This window comes from Pleurodeles waltl, chromosome 7 (assembly GCF_031143425.1).
Source record: "Pleurodeles waltl isolate 20211129_DDA chromosome 7, aPleWal1.hap1.20221129, whole genome shotgun sequence".
NCBI lineage: Eukaryota > Metazoa > Chordata > Amphibia > Caudata > Salamandridae > Pleurodeles > Pleurodeles waltl.
This window is the reverse complement of record NC_090446.1, coordinates 169,162,159-169,178,687: the sequence shown is the minus strand read 5'-3', so window position 1 is coordinate 169,178,687 and position 16,529 is coordinate 169,162,159. Positions and strand designations below refer to the sequence as shown.

Here is a 16,529-nt window from a genome sequence, read left to right as displayed (position 1 = left end):
GAAAAACAATGCTGAACTCCAGATAAAGGCAGTCCTGGATGCAACAGCTGGTTAAAGGAAATGACAGACAGTGACCTTTGAATAAGCTATCTGTTGGTACAATAATCATATGAATACTAGTCTTTTTTAAGCAAAGGAAAATTTGAAGTGTTTGATTATCTGAGTCCCTGACAGATGGACAAAGAAGCAACTAGTTGAGGAAAACTGTGACAGGACGACACTTTTTTCAAATAGGATGACCATCAGATGAGGAAGCAAAGATTATGATATACACACACACAGTTGAAAAGGATCGTCCTGATCAACTGTTGGCATTTGTTGACAAGCACACTACCGATATTAATCTAGAATGCTTCCCTCGCCTTTTAATGAACTCCTGTATGAGGGTCCCTAGTGCTCACTGTTATTGCCTACTTATCAAATATTTATATAAATGTATATTTAGCCAAGCCTTGATCTCTTTAATAGTCATACGTATTTTTCAATCTTTTTTAGAGAACAACTAAGCTATTATGATATGGGTCCATTCACTTGGGCAATCTCATGGCTTGCCTTTGAGATATGGATTTTGGACTCAGTATTTTGATGCACGCTAAAATATCTAAACAGAAGTGATTCTTTAGATATCAAAGCTGAATTGGCCACTCTTCAGCAATTATGCAGCTGCTAAAGTTCTTTAACTGACCAGGTGAAAAGGGTTGGTAGGTGTCTGCAAAGAGACTTTTTGAGTTTAGTTCAGCCGTAGAGTATGTTCTTAAAAGCACTGTCCTCCACCCTCCAAGAATTCCCCCTATTTGTCTGCACTTATTTAAATGCCCAGTGGTCAATTCCTGAATCAGTTATACAAATTATTTAAGTACATCTGCCACAGAGTGCAGTAGAATGTTTGGCTAATTGTGTTTGAAAATGTAATTGTGGATCAAATAATGGAAGCAACTGAGACTAGCTGAGCAGAGTGGAGGTATCACTTCCTTATTCAGAAATGTTCCTTAACCCTTTGTGAATAAGTAGTAGTGCCACAATTAACCAATCACAAGTAACCAGATAATGGTGACCTTGGAAAAGTAATTCTTCTCAGCCAGATTTCAGCTCTCTATGCGGCTTTGCTATACTGGGCCTGGTATTCACTGACACTCCCCCTATGATCCAATTTTGTATCTCTGTGAATCAAGACTTAAAATTTTTAGTGTGCTAACCAAGTGTACTAATTCACTCAATTGATATTTTGGGTCAACCGAGAATCTTGTGACACATGCCCTACCCATGAGTATCCTCAATTACACAGAGGTTTCCCTCCATCAAATATATTAAGGAAAAAGCAAAGGGGCATAGAGCACAGAGAACTGGGTTGTGACATTTCTTAAGACCATTTCAAGACTGGAGTTCCTCACTGCCTTACTACTATACTACAATATATATGTACACACACCTCACCAGTGATAAACTAAGACACATTCCTAGCAGACACAATCCAATCCATTACTGAAAACCACACTGAAACAGTGAAGACTTGCACATTATAATCCTACTGAGGAAACATACTGAAACATCTCCAATAACAATGTCTAACAGAATCTACCAACTTTTGTGTAATCCTTATACATCACAGCTGTGCGCTACAACCAGGTCTGCCAAAACGCTGTACCTGTGTGACTAATCTTAAATCAGTCCGATCACTTAAAAGTACAAGGTAAATTGCACTACAATCAGCTCTCAGGAAGCTTTGTTGGCTCCCAGTGGAACCAGCAACTTTAAAAGTCTTAACAGTGAAGGAACGTACATCTTGAAATTTCACCCTACTTGGCCCCAAAAAAACGCCTCAGATGGCCAGTAGAACCTGCAGTCAACAAAATATTTTTGCTAGTCCATCTTTAAATCCACAGAACAATATTTATTCTCATTTTCTCCCCTTCCTGTAGAGTGGTCTGTCTCTAGGAAGGTCAAACTCACAAACTTTCTGTTGGTAACAAATATTCTCATTTTTGAAGCATTTTTGGTGAAACACGAAACGCTGAAATCACTACCCTACCACTCTACAGAATTCATACTGTATAAACTACAGACATTTATTTGCACTTTCAAAAAATTACAAATGGACTGGTAATAACGTATCTTGATAAACATGAAATTGCAGTGTATGTACCATTCAGGTCCCTTTATCGTAATGCATTAAGATGGTTGCTCTCTCAGTGATCTCACAGATCAATGTACCATACAGAGCTTAATTTTGCCTCTGTAAAGGGTGTACCACTGACAACAAATGGATTATTTTCTTATACCAACAAATACAACCAAATATCATGTATGCAGAACGACAATAACAATTAACGAATTTCTACAAAAGGTAAATTGCCTTAACTGCACATTTACAAACACACAGTGGGCAAACAGTGCGATCTCGAGATGTGTTTTACTGGAGCAATAATACATCTCTCCGCATTCGTTTTCCTGCATCCACTGCATCCCTGGTATTTAAGTCTAACAAAAAGACCTGAAATCCAGCGTTATTAAATGCATATTAAATATAAATTGAGCCTGTCTCACCTTTCGATCGAGTGGAGATGTCCATGCTTTCAACCACCTCTGGCTCCGTCTTTATTTCCTCCTCAGCCAAGCTGCAAAAGAGTAAAAAAATAAATAAATAAAATAAATCAGGCATACAGCATGAATGTACTTTCTCGGCGTTTGCACTAAAAGCAGCTGCCCAAAGTGTGGGGAAAAAGCGTGTTTTAAGTGCTAACTGACCTTTTCGGCACTGACTGAAAAAGCTGAACCAAAAGAGCTGCTCCCAACAACCCTCCAAAGCTCAATATTTCTACGGGAGCTGCTACACACACCTCTGCAGGCACGACGAAAGAAGACATGATGGCTGCATCCTTTAACGATAATGGCTTTCCAGTAGGTTTTTACCAGAAGGTAAAAATATTCGTTTTTGATCAATGCATTTCACTCATTTTCTCAGTCTGTACCTCTTTCGTTGCAAAAAAAGCAATACGGTTAATTTGAGAAATATTGTCAGATATTGAAAAAATAGGCTGCCGCAACACACATTAACAAGCTGCTGAGGCTGTGCTGCTAGATGCTAAAACCTTTCTGTCTTTCAAGGATATGTATACGGATTTTCACATATAACATATCGGTGGCCACATTCAGAGTGTTTAGAATTACTGTGAAAAAGCCATGTGCAGGCATTGGTCATTTGGGTGCAAGAGAACATTATTACACTAAAAAAAAATGGCTGCAGTGCTATACTCGTTTCATTTTTGGGTCAAAACAATACATTCTCGGAACTAGTGAGATTGGACTTGTTTTGCACAAAGAAAACAAAGACGTGCACTAGCTGGTTCAATATGAAAATAAACGTGAGCTTCTATTCTCATCCCCTCCCCCACAAAGGATGTCAAAGGCAGAGGCAAGGTTAAGCAGCTCACGGGACACAATGGGCTCCACTGGGTTCAGTATCAAACCCTTATGAATTCGTACAGGTATCAATGAGGCACCAGAAAGTGCTTTGGGAACACAATGTGCTGTGCGGAAGCAGAGGTAGTGAAACAATCCTTCTGTCTGTCAACCATTTCTATGACCCTGCTTTTGTTGCTAAATGCTAATGTCCAAAAAAACGTGGAGTGGGTGCGATATTTCAATTAAAGAGATGATGGCCCGGGCAAGAAACCTCACGTGATATGCATTTTACAACTTGCTATTGTTCACGTTCTTGACAGGGGAACATCACATGTGAGACATACAACTGAAAACGTTCACAGGAATGAAGAGTCATTATGCACATCGACATGCCACCCTTTCTTGGAAGATGTCTGCTCTGACATACTGAGTGGAGGTACTCGGTGAACGCATAAGTACAAAAGATGTTTGCATCACAAAACCTGAAACGCCAGAGTGAGGCTGCAATCTTGACAGAGGCGTTTCGTTTTGATGCAACATGCGGATGCTAAAAATGCACGGAAACAAAAAAAAAACATTCTACACCACAAAATGTCACCATATTTCTTGTACGGTGTGCAAAGTCATGGGTAGAGAAAGTCCTTGTCATTTGTTACATTTGCATAAAAAAGGACGTTATAGTTCGACGTCGTTCCTGCATTGAACAAATGGACTGCTAGACGGGTGTTTAAAGGAGTAACAGAATTCAAATTCTAGATTCCCATTGGTGTGTGCGGTAGTCCATAGCGTTCAAACCTAAATAAATACTATATCCAAGTAAACCCCGGACTCTGGAACCATATCACTACATGCTGCTCTACAAAGACCTGCTCTCTCCAGGCAGCGCCTCCCACACCCTGCTACGTATTTCCAATTTGCAAATATGTTTTAAGACAACTAAAACCTGCACTAACAAGAATCCAAGCATGTCACGATTAAAAAAAAAAAAAAAAAAAAATACAGCTTCGTTTCAGCACTCAACCAGTCTCTTACTCACCGGTAGCTATTCTATTTGTGCAGGCTTCTTAAAATGGCGTCTGCCAGCAGCGCACAGCTTCATTCCTGTACTGTAACTAAAATGGAAGCAGCAACCATGTCTCTTCTGTAAGCAGTAGTGTGGATTTATCAAAGCAATCCTCTGAGAGACAAACTGCGGAGAACATCTAATAACCTTAACATTCAAATGCACGTGCTGCTCTTTGCACTTGATTTTGTCAAAGCCAGAGGTTAATAAGAGATTTCTAATGATACGTTTAAACGCTTCGAGAGGAACCTCTTTGTGTCAGGTGCTCTCGGAGACAGATATAGCACTGGGCAACTAAGGTACATGTTTAGCTTTTGTTAATCTGTTTCAACAGTGTGTGCAATAAATACATACTGACAACATTCACTGGGCGAAGAGACTAGGAAGCATAGGCTCTGGGGGAGCAAATATCAATCAAGATGTGTAAAAACGCAAATAGTGCAAAACAAAGCCAACTAAATGCCATACCTAAAAAGGAAACAAAACATAAAAGTTTTTTTTTAACCACACGTCGGGAACTACCATCAAGGGCCCATGCACAATGTTAACAAATAAAAGGAATGCAACTGTTGCACTCATTAAAATGATATGCCACCAATGACGCCAATTTTAGACAGGAAAATTCTTTTTGGTTTACTGCTTACCCAACACCCAAAACATAGGTATGATAACAGACTTTTTATATGTTGATGCAAAACAAATGCACTCATTGTATTTGACAACATTACCCTTGAACTAAAACATTATTCTTGAGCTAGTCTCTACTTCAGTCACACAATCTTTTTACCAGTTAGCCATGAATATCAATTTGTTATGTCAATTTTGATCCTACTTTCACTTGCAACTCAAAGTTTGTTAATAAAGCATTAAAACTATGTTATAACTAATATTCTTACCCAACTATGCAATTCCACTCAGGTACTTGCAGAGTCTATTTTTGGCACAGATGTGTAAATCATATTCTGGGCAAGGATTTGTATCTGCATTTGGCTGTTCGACTGCACTTGAACCATCTAGGACATACAAAGCTGCTGCCCATCTTAATTGATCCGGGGATTAGAAGCAAGAAAATACACGATGACTGAAAATAGGGTATGCTTGGCCTGAGCTCACATAAGGGCTGCTCTTTTTACTTTGTCACCTAAAATATCTCAACTTACATCAGCAACTGTGGCTTCCCGGGTGGAAAGCAGCCTCTCTAGGCTGTTTCTGTGCTAACAGGAAGCGACTAACCTGGCCAAAGCAACACAAATAGAATAAATACATATATAAGGGTAAAAATATTGTATATAGGTGGTTGAGTTATTATACATGTTTCCAGAAGGCCTTGTGCAACGCCATTTCACAGCTGTCATTGTATACCATGCCACCGTTTTAAACAGGATAGTGGTAAAGGGTAAATCTGATTGGGCTACTCCATAAACGCACTGCAATACAGGCATATATGTTTTATGTGTTTTGGGACAATAAAAAAAAAATGTAACAGAACTAAAAAAAAATGTACAAAGAAGCAGTGTTAAGCTCAAACAAATTCCGGGCCAATACAGTTTGCCTACTTCCATGTAACCCCTTCCTTCTAAGGAGACATGCCAAAGAGGCCATTTTGATGCAGTGTTTCCCTATCCAGGGCTGAATTCTACCTCTTTAAACACAACTGTGATCCCTTTCTAATACCAATTCAGAAATAACATCAGTACTCAAGTACAGGGTGAATATACCATTACTATCCTGATTTCTCATAGCGATTTCGATACCAATTAAAATTAAAGTTAAAAAAAAAAAGAAAAAATACTCCAAAGACTTACATTTCAGCTGCAGCTACTATGCAAATCAAATATACAAAAAATGTCACTTATGTTCACTGCAAATGGCCTCCTTAATTGTGCATACAGACCTCGTCCTTGTTGAAGTGTACCCAACGAGGGTTGTTGAATAATGCATATTTTTACTATGCAGGTTTCTCGTGTAGCTAAGTAAGGAACGTGTCCAAATTAAAATTGAACTGTTTATTTAACATCTACGACTTTCGAGAACCTCCATGATGTCACATACATTACTACATACACTGCTGCAACAAGCAGAGACGCCTAGTCCAATACAGACGGATATGCATTTCAAAATGAAATAATTTCATAAAATCTGGCATTCATAGCACCACTGGGTTTAAGTGTACATGAATTTAAATGACATTTATCAGTAAGAAAACCTCTTGGAGAACTGGAATCTAATTGGGATTTACCTGACTGACACTGTGTGATCTTGGGCATGACAGCCATAGCAGCACTTAAAAAATTCCATACTAGGCCTCTGGCACAGCTAGATATTTGTGCAGACAACAGAGAAGTCATCTGCTCCGGCGCGTGGCAAACAAAAAATATATGCATACCATTCACTAACACATCCTGCACACTTATCTATTTTAATAAACGTTAACGCCGCGTGCAGTGTTTGCGCCCTTCAAGCTACAGTGGCATTTTGTTGAGCACTTATGTTTTCAACGCATGTCAGGCATGGCAAGTGTGATCAAAATCACCATAACAGTGGTACTGACCATGTATCATTGCCAGGCACACACTAGGCATTAATAGTAAAGAGTCATTCCTAGCTGCATTTCATATCTGGAAAATATGGACGTGTATTACCCCCAAAGACCACAAAACACGAAATAATCCCCTCTCCTTTTCCCTCGATGGTGAACAGCCGGTATGTGGCTAGAGTCATTGCCTTCTAGCTTTAGTAAAGGCAATTATGAAGCATGCATATGATTTCTAACGATACGGAATAAATCAGACATCACTGACTGCCTTGCACTGATATCAAAACACATTATCCAAGCATGAAACGAATTACAAATTCAAATTTTACGTGAGAAACAGTTTGCATTATAAAATCCAAATCAAGTATTTTCTAGAAATGCTTAGAAAAATCCCGTTTTTTATTATAATGGAGAGCAGCACATCTAGGCCCCAAATCGAAAAACGCCCATAAAAACAGCTTTTCGAAAACTACAATTCTGTGAAAAGACACATTTTCCCTGAGAAAAGATAGTTAGGAACATTAGGAACATCATTTAACGCACAGGAGAGGCAGATTTGCCTTTTGGCTTGGCCTTTCTTGGTTCACACAACAGCTCTCGGCAACTGTTTTCCTGCTTCCATTTTCTCTCCAGAAGACATGTGACACAGGAGACCAGACAATAGTGCTGCCACTCTGCTCCAACTGAAATATTCCTTGCGGGATCTTTATAACCCCGGTCCTTTCCTAAAAGAACAAGCCTGCTAGATTTTGCTTGTTGTGAAATTATAGATGTGGCTTCTGGATATCAAACATGTGTCCTGCTAAAGCTGTAAACAGTTTGCACAAAACCACAGGCTGCACTGTGAGATTTGAACGGCAAATCGCAGATGAAAAAATCCGAACACATACAATTCACATATTTCTCAGCAAATACGAAAAAGTAAAACGCTTACCTCTGTGGATGCATTGTTAAAAGAGTGTTATGTCAATACTTAGAAAACATGGAGGCCAGACTCTGTTCTCAGACAGAAAGGGCTTGGCACTTCGGCTTGATGATCAGGCCTGCCGATAGAAGCTCGCCTCACATAGGCTGCTTCCATGTGTGTGGAAGTGAAACGACAACGGATTGGTCGAAACACTTCCTGAGTGATTATCTTTGTGCGGCTCTGGCGAGCAGGAGCCATTCTGTGAGGAGAAAAGAGACAGGGGTTTTACTGCTAGGCCTTTCCTTCAGAAGGTCGTCTTACAATGTATCAGGAACGCGCTTTTACCGACACGCTGGGCCATTTCCTGGGCCACACAGATCATATAAATGCAAAGTACATCTGCAAATCATAACGTTGCGAGTTTACCGTTTTTAAAGGTTACACTGTTTACACGGCAGTGACTGGTGACTAAAGAATCGCTTACAGTTGTTGCAATGCTGCACTATGAGCCTCAAAACTACCGGAAGGTAATGAAACATGCTGCAAATAATGTGCCATAAGGTATCGCAATTTGGAACAAAAACGGTGCTAAAAAGGTATGTTTACGTGAGACCAGAGAAATTACGAACATCGTGTTGCCATTTTTGTCGTATTAGAAGCGTTAAAACGATACAACTAAACGTGTTATACGATTCCGTGGGTCCTTTAAACACAGTGAGGATATTTTAAAAAAGGATTGCCGATGCTAAACGTCTCTAAAAATCTGCCAAAGGTTTTCACTCGGCACAGCCCAGACGCTCCCACTGCCCCCTCCCCCGAGGCATATTCCTACAGAGACGGTTAAAATAGCAATTGCATTTCATCATCAGTTCGAGGCAGCCTGCACGCTATTAACCCTCGAGAGGTCTGCTCTTTCAAACCAAGCTGGGTTTATTGACGAGGTAGTCTGTCGTATACGCGGTTTTACATTCTAAATAGTTGCTCTTAAAAAAAATAAAAGTTGTATCCTTTTTTATTCTTCAGCAATGATTTTTTTTATTTATTTCAACATGTAAACGAATGCAGACGTGCAAAATATGTAAAGGCCAACCACACTCACCTATGGGTTTCTTGTGAAATTCTGCATGAGATTTTGTGTGTTGGGTCGGAGGCATTTTTCTTGCTCGCATTAGGGTCCAGGGTACCTTTATGCGCCTCAGGATGGTTTTGTTTTCTGTGAGCTGTAATATTGATTCAGACTAGTTCAGGTGTATATGACATTAACACCCGTGTTACTCTTTTTTTTTTTTGTTGGTCCTTTGTGACTTGAGTTACTGTATTAATCATGTCACAAGAACCGCATGTTCCAGTCCTGAATTTTCCTTCAATATTCATTTGTCACGTGTGACCTTTCGATGGATACAACTAACCCACAACTACAAGACCCAGAATGCACTTCTGTGGTAATGGAAAGCCTGAGACTAGAAAAAAATGTCCTTGTGACATGGACTCATACTGTAACCATATTTCTGACCCACAGACGTCTTTGTTTTGTCTCGTTTAAGTGTGGCATGGCAATATCGTCCTCTACTTCAAAAAGCAAAGTCCACCGCAAGTCAGAACGCATTTTGCCCGGGCCCACAAATTCCCTTCGTCCGTCAGTGAGTGGCTCATTCAGTGTGGGTTTTTGCGAGAGATTCGTGAATGTGTGCCTCTGTTTTTACAATGGGATAATGTGGACTGAACGTTCCAAAAAGCAACGCAAAAACCTGAGTTTAAAAAAACTTGACAGCTCTGTTTCACACTGTAGGTTTTCTACTTTCTATGACCTGCCCTGAATTTGTTTCCGACTGGGTCTACAATCCGCGAGTGTGATGAGAACCCCCATGGCTTTTCAGATACGCCTGTCTGTTTCTAGGGGTTGTACCAAAAGTTTACAAAACGATTAGTGTTGACGGATGGTTGTTGCCAGCTAAACCACTGTCTGAGGCTTTTTATCTGTATTTGCGGAGGCAGGAAGCAGGGTGAGGCCACTGCCTCACGTGAATGGCGACCACAAACAAAATGTTCGTTGTTTCCGAATCACTTCCTTGAAACTCAAAGTATAAATAGCGGGTTGCAGAGTTCTCAAGTTTCTCAGGTTCATGAGTGAGTAGCCCATCCCACCCAAGGATTTACTTTGCACTTTCGAACTTCTTTGTAGTGCTGATTAGCCCATTATACATGACGTAGAATGCATAGCAAAAACCTGGACTGGACAATCTCCTTAAAAAAGGCCATGGGAAGCTTGAGTATTCTGTGGTTGGGGGAATATAAATTAGCTCCCCTCCAGCATAGCTGCCTGGTCTACCAGCCCCATGCATAAATAGTTAGTACAGTCCCGGGTTAGGAGAAAACCAGAACTGGACTTTCTAAGCGAGCATGGATCTGGGAAACCTGGCAGCTATGCTGGAGGGGAGCTAATTTATATTCCCCCAACCACAGAATACTCAAGCTTCCCATGGCCTTTTTTAAGGAGATTACACCAATTAAGTTCTGCCTACCCAAGTATCTGGGCTTTCACTCCTCCTTAACATGTTGTACTGGATACTGCTTAAGTAATCGGAAGACTGTCTGAGCTACACACTGGTATCAATCCAGTAGAACGCACAAAAAGGATCAATGTTACCTGCTCGAGCTGCATTCTTTCTGCTCTACGAAATCCAGAAAATGTGCACTTTGCCCTGATTGAGAGTGTTGACTTATGAAGATAGCAGTTCTTTCTGTTGGTCTCAGACTCCTGCCAGACCCCAAGGGCGATCAATCCTGACCCCAAAGATCCAGTACCTTATATATTGCACAGAAACATCTGTTTCAGAAACAAGAACCCGCTACTTGTTTTATCACTTTAGATTAGGACTAGGTCTAAATGATGGAGAGGCCCAGCTAATGCACACGGCCTTGAAAGGGAAACATATTTGCCAGTGAGAGGAGAGGAACAAGCTCCTCATCAAGAGGATACACATTGTTTCGCAGCTAACTAATACATGCACCATAAGAGCATCTCAAGGAAGTTAATACCCTAAGAAACAAAGGCCTATTGCGGTCTAGCTGGCCACAATCAACTGAGAAAAGTATCCGTGAATAGAGGATGATGCTTTGCAGACTAGCATTCCAGACTGTAAGCGGGTGAGCCTGCACTATCCCTGAGCTGCCCATTACAAACCCTGATCCTATGGAATTCTGCATCTCATTTCCATCCCCAAAGAACACAGAGGATGTTCCTCTTAGCTAAAGCGTTGGGATGTTGTCCCACTGGCTGTAAACACTCACTCGAATTCTGAAACTACTGAAATGTGTGTTCTAGCTCTTACAGCTCTATGGATATTGCAGTTTCTAGTTTCAGTCCGGCCTGACATTACATGCCATATCCATGTTCAAACTGGCAAAAGCAGTACACCCAGTGGTTGCCACAAGTCTCCTGTGTGCCCCCTCTAGAAAAAGCTGACTGAAACTGACCTAATTTGGAAAATGACCTAATTTGAGGCTTGAACCCCTAACATTTAATACACTTGGTGGGACTTCTTTTTGACGCTAATCTCTTCCCAGAAATTTGTTATTCTACAATGACTTGAACCCAGGTGAGCTCACAATTGGCCTTTGGGTTAAACTGCATCACACTGGGGTACATACTAAACATACACTGAAGCGTTGTGCAGGGATGTAACTGGCATACTAAAACAACATATTTGATCTTGGATGGGATCCCCGTTCCAATTTGTAATCTCAAGTGTACTAGAAAGTAGGGGAGAGGGCAGGCATATCAGAGCAAAGTGGATACATAGTATTCTGCTCTCTGCTACCTCTGCCTCTTGACCTTTCGAATTAAAAATACATTGTAGTGGAGCTGAGAGGCACAAGTCTAACCTAAAGACTAACATTAGCCATATGCTGAATTGTTAAATATAATAGTTTTGTGACTTCTCCTCAGTTGAATATCTAGGGGTTCATTTTTCAAAGCAAATCCAAAGATTACATTTAGTTATACTGTTAGTTTTCCCAAATAAATCTGCCAACCACTCCTCCATAAAGAATTGTCCCAGCTCATGACCAATGCTAGTACCAGTTTACAAACCTCTAATTTATTACAAGTTTTGTCTGCCCACTTCTGAAAAAAATTATCAGCTCACCCTATTCATCTCATAAACCACAGACCAATATTAAACGTACCCCAACACACTAATCATTTAGCTCAAGTGGTAATAGCCAGACTGCAACTTTTCATTGAGTATAATTGTAAGAAATTGGATTATTATTTGAGGTGAGTGACAACCCTCCTCAAGGAACAATCATAGCCCTTGTTTGAGTGAACTCTTAAAGTCACTGAATTAACCTGAGCTCAACCTCCTGGTAGCTTTGGCAAAGAGCAAATAGGCTTAATTTAGGACAAAGGGTAAAGTATTTATATAGTACCAAAACAGTAAAAATATCAAAATGCAAAACAATAGAAATCCTAAACCGAATTCGGAAAAACAGAGTAAAATTGAATAAAGACATTTTCACTTATGATAAAAACCAAATAAGGGAAATTGGGGCCATGCATTTTTTAAGTTTTAAGTAGAAATCAGGCAAAAAAGCACAAAGTGATACAGATGGGTGAGGTGGCTCCTCCTATTATTTAAATTACCCTCACAGTATGTGGCAGGTTTGGAAGCAGGAAGTAATTGTCCCTGGGCCCTCACATCTTGTGGTGTAGAATCAGTTGTATGTGGAAGGATGACCGAAAGCCATAGAAAAAAAATCTTGTGCTGTCTTTTTGTGTAAACCTAGCCCGCAGTATACTTTGACCTAGGCCCAATTGAGTATGACAGCGATGGAGCACTGGTCGTATACACCAACCAGCTTAATCCTTATCAATGATTTTACCTTCTAATTTAGTTCTTTAAGTCCTAATCTACCACAGGAGTACACTTCTAAGGCAAACAGAGCCTCAGGGAAGGCACCTAGAGACTTCACAGGGTGTCAGGAAGAGGCCAACAGCAGGTTCCAGTCTGGTCAATTACCCTGTTCTTAGAAATGGGCTTTCTGGTTGGCTAGAGTATGCACCTAAGCCAGGCAGAACCCACAACTCTAGTCAGGGCAAGACAAGTACACAACCTAAATTAGTCTGTGCTCACCATCTGGCAACCTGGCAGGCAGGCTTATCTTAGAAGGCAATGTGTAAAATATTTGTGCAACACACACACAGACAGAAAACACACTGGGCACACCACAAAAATACTCCACACAGATGTAGAAAAATAAATAATATTAATAGGTTGAAAATAAAGCCCAAACATCAAGAACCTGATCAACAGAAGTCAAGATATTCAGCTCTTCATATATTAAAGCAACACAATTTAGTCAGGTATAATTTAAATGGGAGCTCATTCTAGAGCCTTCACGGTACTGCTGTTCAAATGCGTGCATTCCTCTGCTGATGACAGCAAGGATGTATGGAGGTAATTCGGTGACCAGCCTGAGTATGGGAGTCAAGCCTCCCCAGAGTAAGTACCTCCTTCGCTGGTCTGAACTCAGCAGGAGCCCTTAGGCTCCGCATCCCCCTCCACGATGCAGGTCACGTTGCTGTCTCTATGACAAGGACAGCGCTCTTACTACAGGTCAGACGATGCTCGCACTGTGGCTGTAGCATTGAAGCACCCATGCACTCCTAGGCAAGGGAGTATGGTTTTTCTTCTCAGATCTCGTGCCGTCAGGATGGGAGCACGCTGCTGTGTGGCTCTCAGTGCTGAGGGCGGGGTTGACAGCTGGAGTCTTCGTCGCCAGCCAACAAAGTTAGTGTTGTGGTTCTGTGTCACTCCAGTGCACCATACGGCACCTTGGGGTCAGTTTGGTGGTCTCTGCTACTCCGGAGGGGAGGATTTGGTATGAGCAGACTCAGCACAATGAGCTGCGCAAACAGGTGGAGGCAGCCCCCTTGCTGCCTCAGTCCCCAGCAGTGACATAGCACTCCCAATCCCCATCACACATGGGAGGAAGATCCAGGTGGTATCTTTGCAGGTTTAAGATGACCCGGAGACCCTTAACCAAACTGGGGGCAAGCCCTAGGAGGCGAACCAGATGGGGTTAGAAGTCCTTAAGATGCAGGGTTGAGATCAGCGGGCAGCAGGGAAGCACAACAGGGCAGAGCAGCAGTTCCTGGGAACAGTCAGGTCTGGTGGGGTGGCGATCTTTACTCCAGTAAGGTTATCTTGGGTTTAGATGTGTCTGACCTTAATGGGTCAAGAGACCCAGTACTTATTCTGACAAGAACCTTTGAATAGGGGGTGATTACAAAAGAGTTCTTGTGAAGTGCCTTGGCCCCCCTTTCAAGTTAGCCTTGGCTCCAGACTGCCAGTGGGAGGTAATCAGCCCCTTTGTGTGGACTCTGGTTACTACCTTTTGAAGTGTAAGTGTGAGATCTTCCCAACCTTTTCCCAGGAAGACCCATCAGTATGCAGATGAATACAGATGCAGATTGAGTTGTGGGTGTCTGAAGGGAAATCACAAGTGTAGTTGTCGCCTAGCCCAAGCCAGATGTGTATTGAAGATACAGGGCAGAGAGAACAGAGAAATCTCCACTTTCTAAAAACGGCATTTGTAAAATAGTAATAATAAATACGACCTTATCAATAAAGAGGATGTATTATTACTATTCCAATGGTACTAAACCTGTTGTGGCTACTCCTCTCAGATCAGGAAGTGCAGCTTGAATATTTTATAAGGAATTCCCAATGCTGGCCTATGAGAGGGACAGGCCTCACAATAATGAAAAATGTCTTTAGGAGCTTTTCATTGCTAGGAAATTAAAAACGTAACAGTACATGTCCTACGTTTTGCTTACATGGCACCCTGCCCTATGGGCCACCTAGGGCCTAACCTAGGAGCGACTTCTTTGTAAGAAAATGGGAGTTCTTGGCCGTGGCAAGAAGTTTTAGATGCTAAGTCGGGACGACAGTGAGACTGCACACACAAGTCCTGCATTGACAGGCCTGAGGCATGTTTACAGAGCTACTTAAGAGGGTGGCACAATCAGTGCTGCAGGCCCAAGTATAGAATTTAATTCACGGGCCCTGGGTCTGTGGTATACCACTCTACAAGGAACTTAAAGGTAATTTAAATATGCCAATTGGGGAGACACCAATGTTGCCATGTTTTAAGGGAGAAGTATATGCACTTTAGCACTGATTAGCAGTGGTAGAGTGCTCAGAGTCCTAAGGCCAACAAAAAGATACAGCTGGGGTAAAACCACCCAAAGGATGTCAGGTCTAACACCTGTCATGTGGATGCTTTCAGGAAAAGGCCTCTTGTGGCTTGTTGTATCCCTGTAACGTGAACAGGAGTTCAGCCTTATGACCCTTGGAGTCCACATCTAGTCTCTCCTGGCTCCTATCAGGTCACAGACAACATGCCAAGCCCACTTCTGATCTTCCGCAGATGCAGAAAGTATTCTCAAGTTGGTGCGTGGAGGCACCACATTTATTCCTGGCACTAGTTAGAGGGTGGAAATGACTCCTGGGCACACCCTCACTGTTAGGAATGGGGTCTTTGGTTGGCAGGAAGGTTACTCCATGTCCTAGCAAGGGCCCTCACTCTAGTCAGGGTAAGTCATACACAATCCAAATTATCCTGTGTCCACCCTCTGGTAGCTTGGCACTGAGCAGATAGGCTTAACTTAGAAGGCAATGTGTAAACTATTTGTTCAATAAATCATACAATAACACCATATAGCACCACAAAAATACACCACACAGTGTTTAGGAAAATATGTATAATTTATCTGGATAAATACAGGTCAAAACTATTAAAATGCAATAAGTAGATGTGGAGCTATCACTGTAAAAGAGATATAAAGTGTCTTAAGTCTTTGCAAAGCAAATAAATGTCTCTTAAAAACAATAAAGGGCCCCTTGCAGCACAAGGCACCTGGTTCGCGTTCAAAATCTCCTCAAGGGACCGCAGAGGGGGCGATGCGTGGAAAACGGGGAGGTGTGCGTCGGTTTCGCCCCTTTGCACACCGACTTGCGTCGTTATTTTCCAGGCAGGGGAAGGCTTTGCGTCGATTTCCGGCACGCGGCCTTGGTTCCTCTTTGGGTTCTGGGGTTTTCTGGTGCCCCAGGGACTGTGTGTGGAATCCTGGGCTTGCGGAGGGAAGTCACAAGCACTGCATCGATCCAGTGGGCGTTGCATGGAAATTTCTCCCGTACGGCAGGTGCTACGTCGATTCCTCTCTGGAAGTCGGGTTACTTGTCCCGGGTTGACTGTGCGTCGATTCGGTGGGCCGTGCGTCTCAGTTCCAGTCGCAATGCAGGCGCAGCGCCGATCTACTCCTTGCGAAGTCGGGCTGCGTTGTTCCGGTTCAGCGTGCAGTGAATTTCCCACTGCGGGGCAGGCTGTGCATCAAATTTTCGCCGCACAAGGAGTCCTGTTGCAGGAGTGAAGTCTTTTTGGTCCTGAGACTTCAGGGAACAGGAGGCACACTCTATCCAAGCCCTTGGAGAGCACTTCTCAGCACAGCCAGAGAGCAGCAAGGCAGCAGGGCAACAGCAAGGCAGCAGTCCTTTCAGAAAAGCAGTCCCAGTGAGTCCTTTGGGCAGCCAGGCAGTTCATCTTGGCAGGTCTGG

The 16,529-nt window shown here is 42.2% G+C and overlaps 1 protein-coding gene across 3 annotated transcripts in view; it reads right to left on the bottom strand.

The window, feature by feature from the left end:
- Window positions 1-8,077, bottom strand: part of ZMYND8 (zinc finger MYND-type containing 8) — a 602,889-nt gene extending 594,812 nt beyond the window's left edge. For all 3 annotated transcript variants that reach the window (XM_069243462.1, XM_069243464.1, XM_069243463.1), the window contains exons 1-2: window positions 7,936-8,077; window positions 2,545-2,615 (exon numbers count right to left, since the gene is read on the bottom strand). In XM_069243462.1, the coding sequence (XP_069099563.1) occupies window positions 2,545-2,615; window positions 7,936-7,949 (85 nt within the window). In that variant the 5' untranslated portion in view covers window positions 7,950-8,077. The remainder of the gene's footprint in view (window positions 1-2,544; window positions 2,616-7,935) is intronic.
- Between the last annotated feature and the right edge of the window lie 8,452 nt (window positions 8,078-16,529).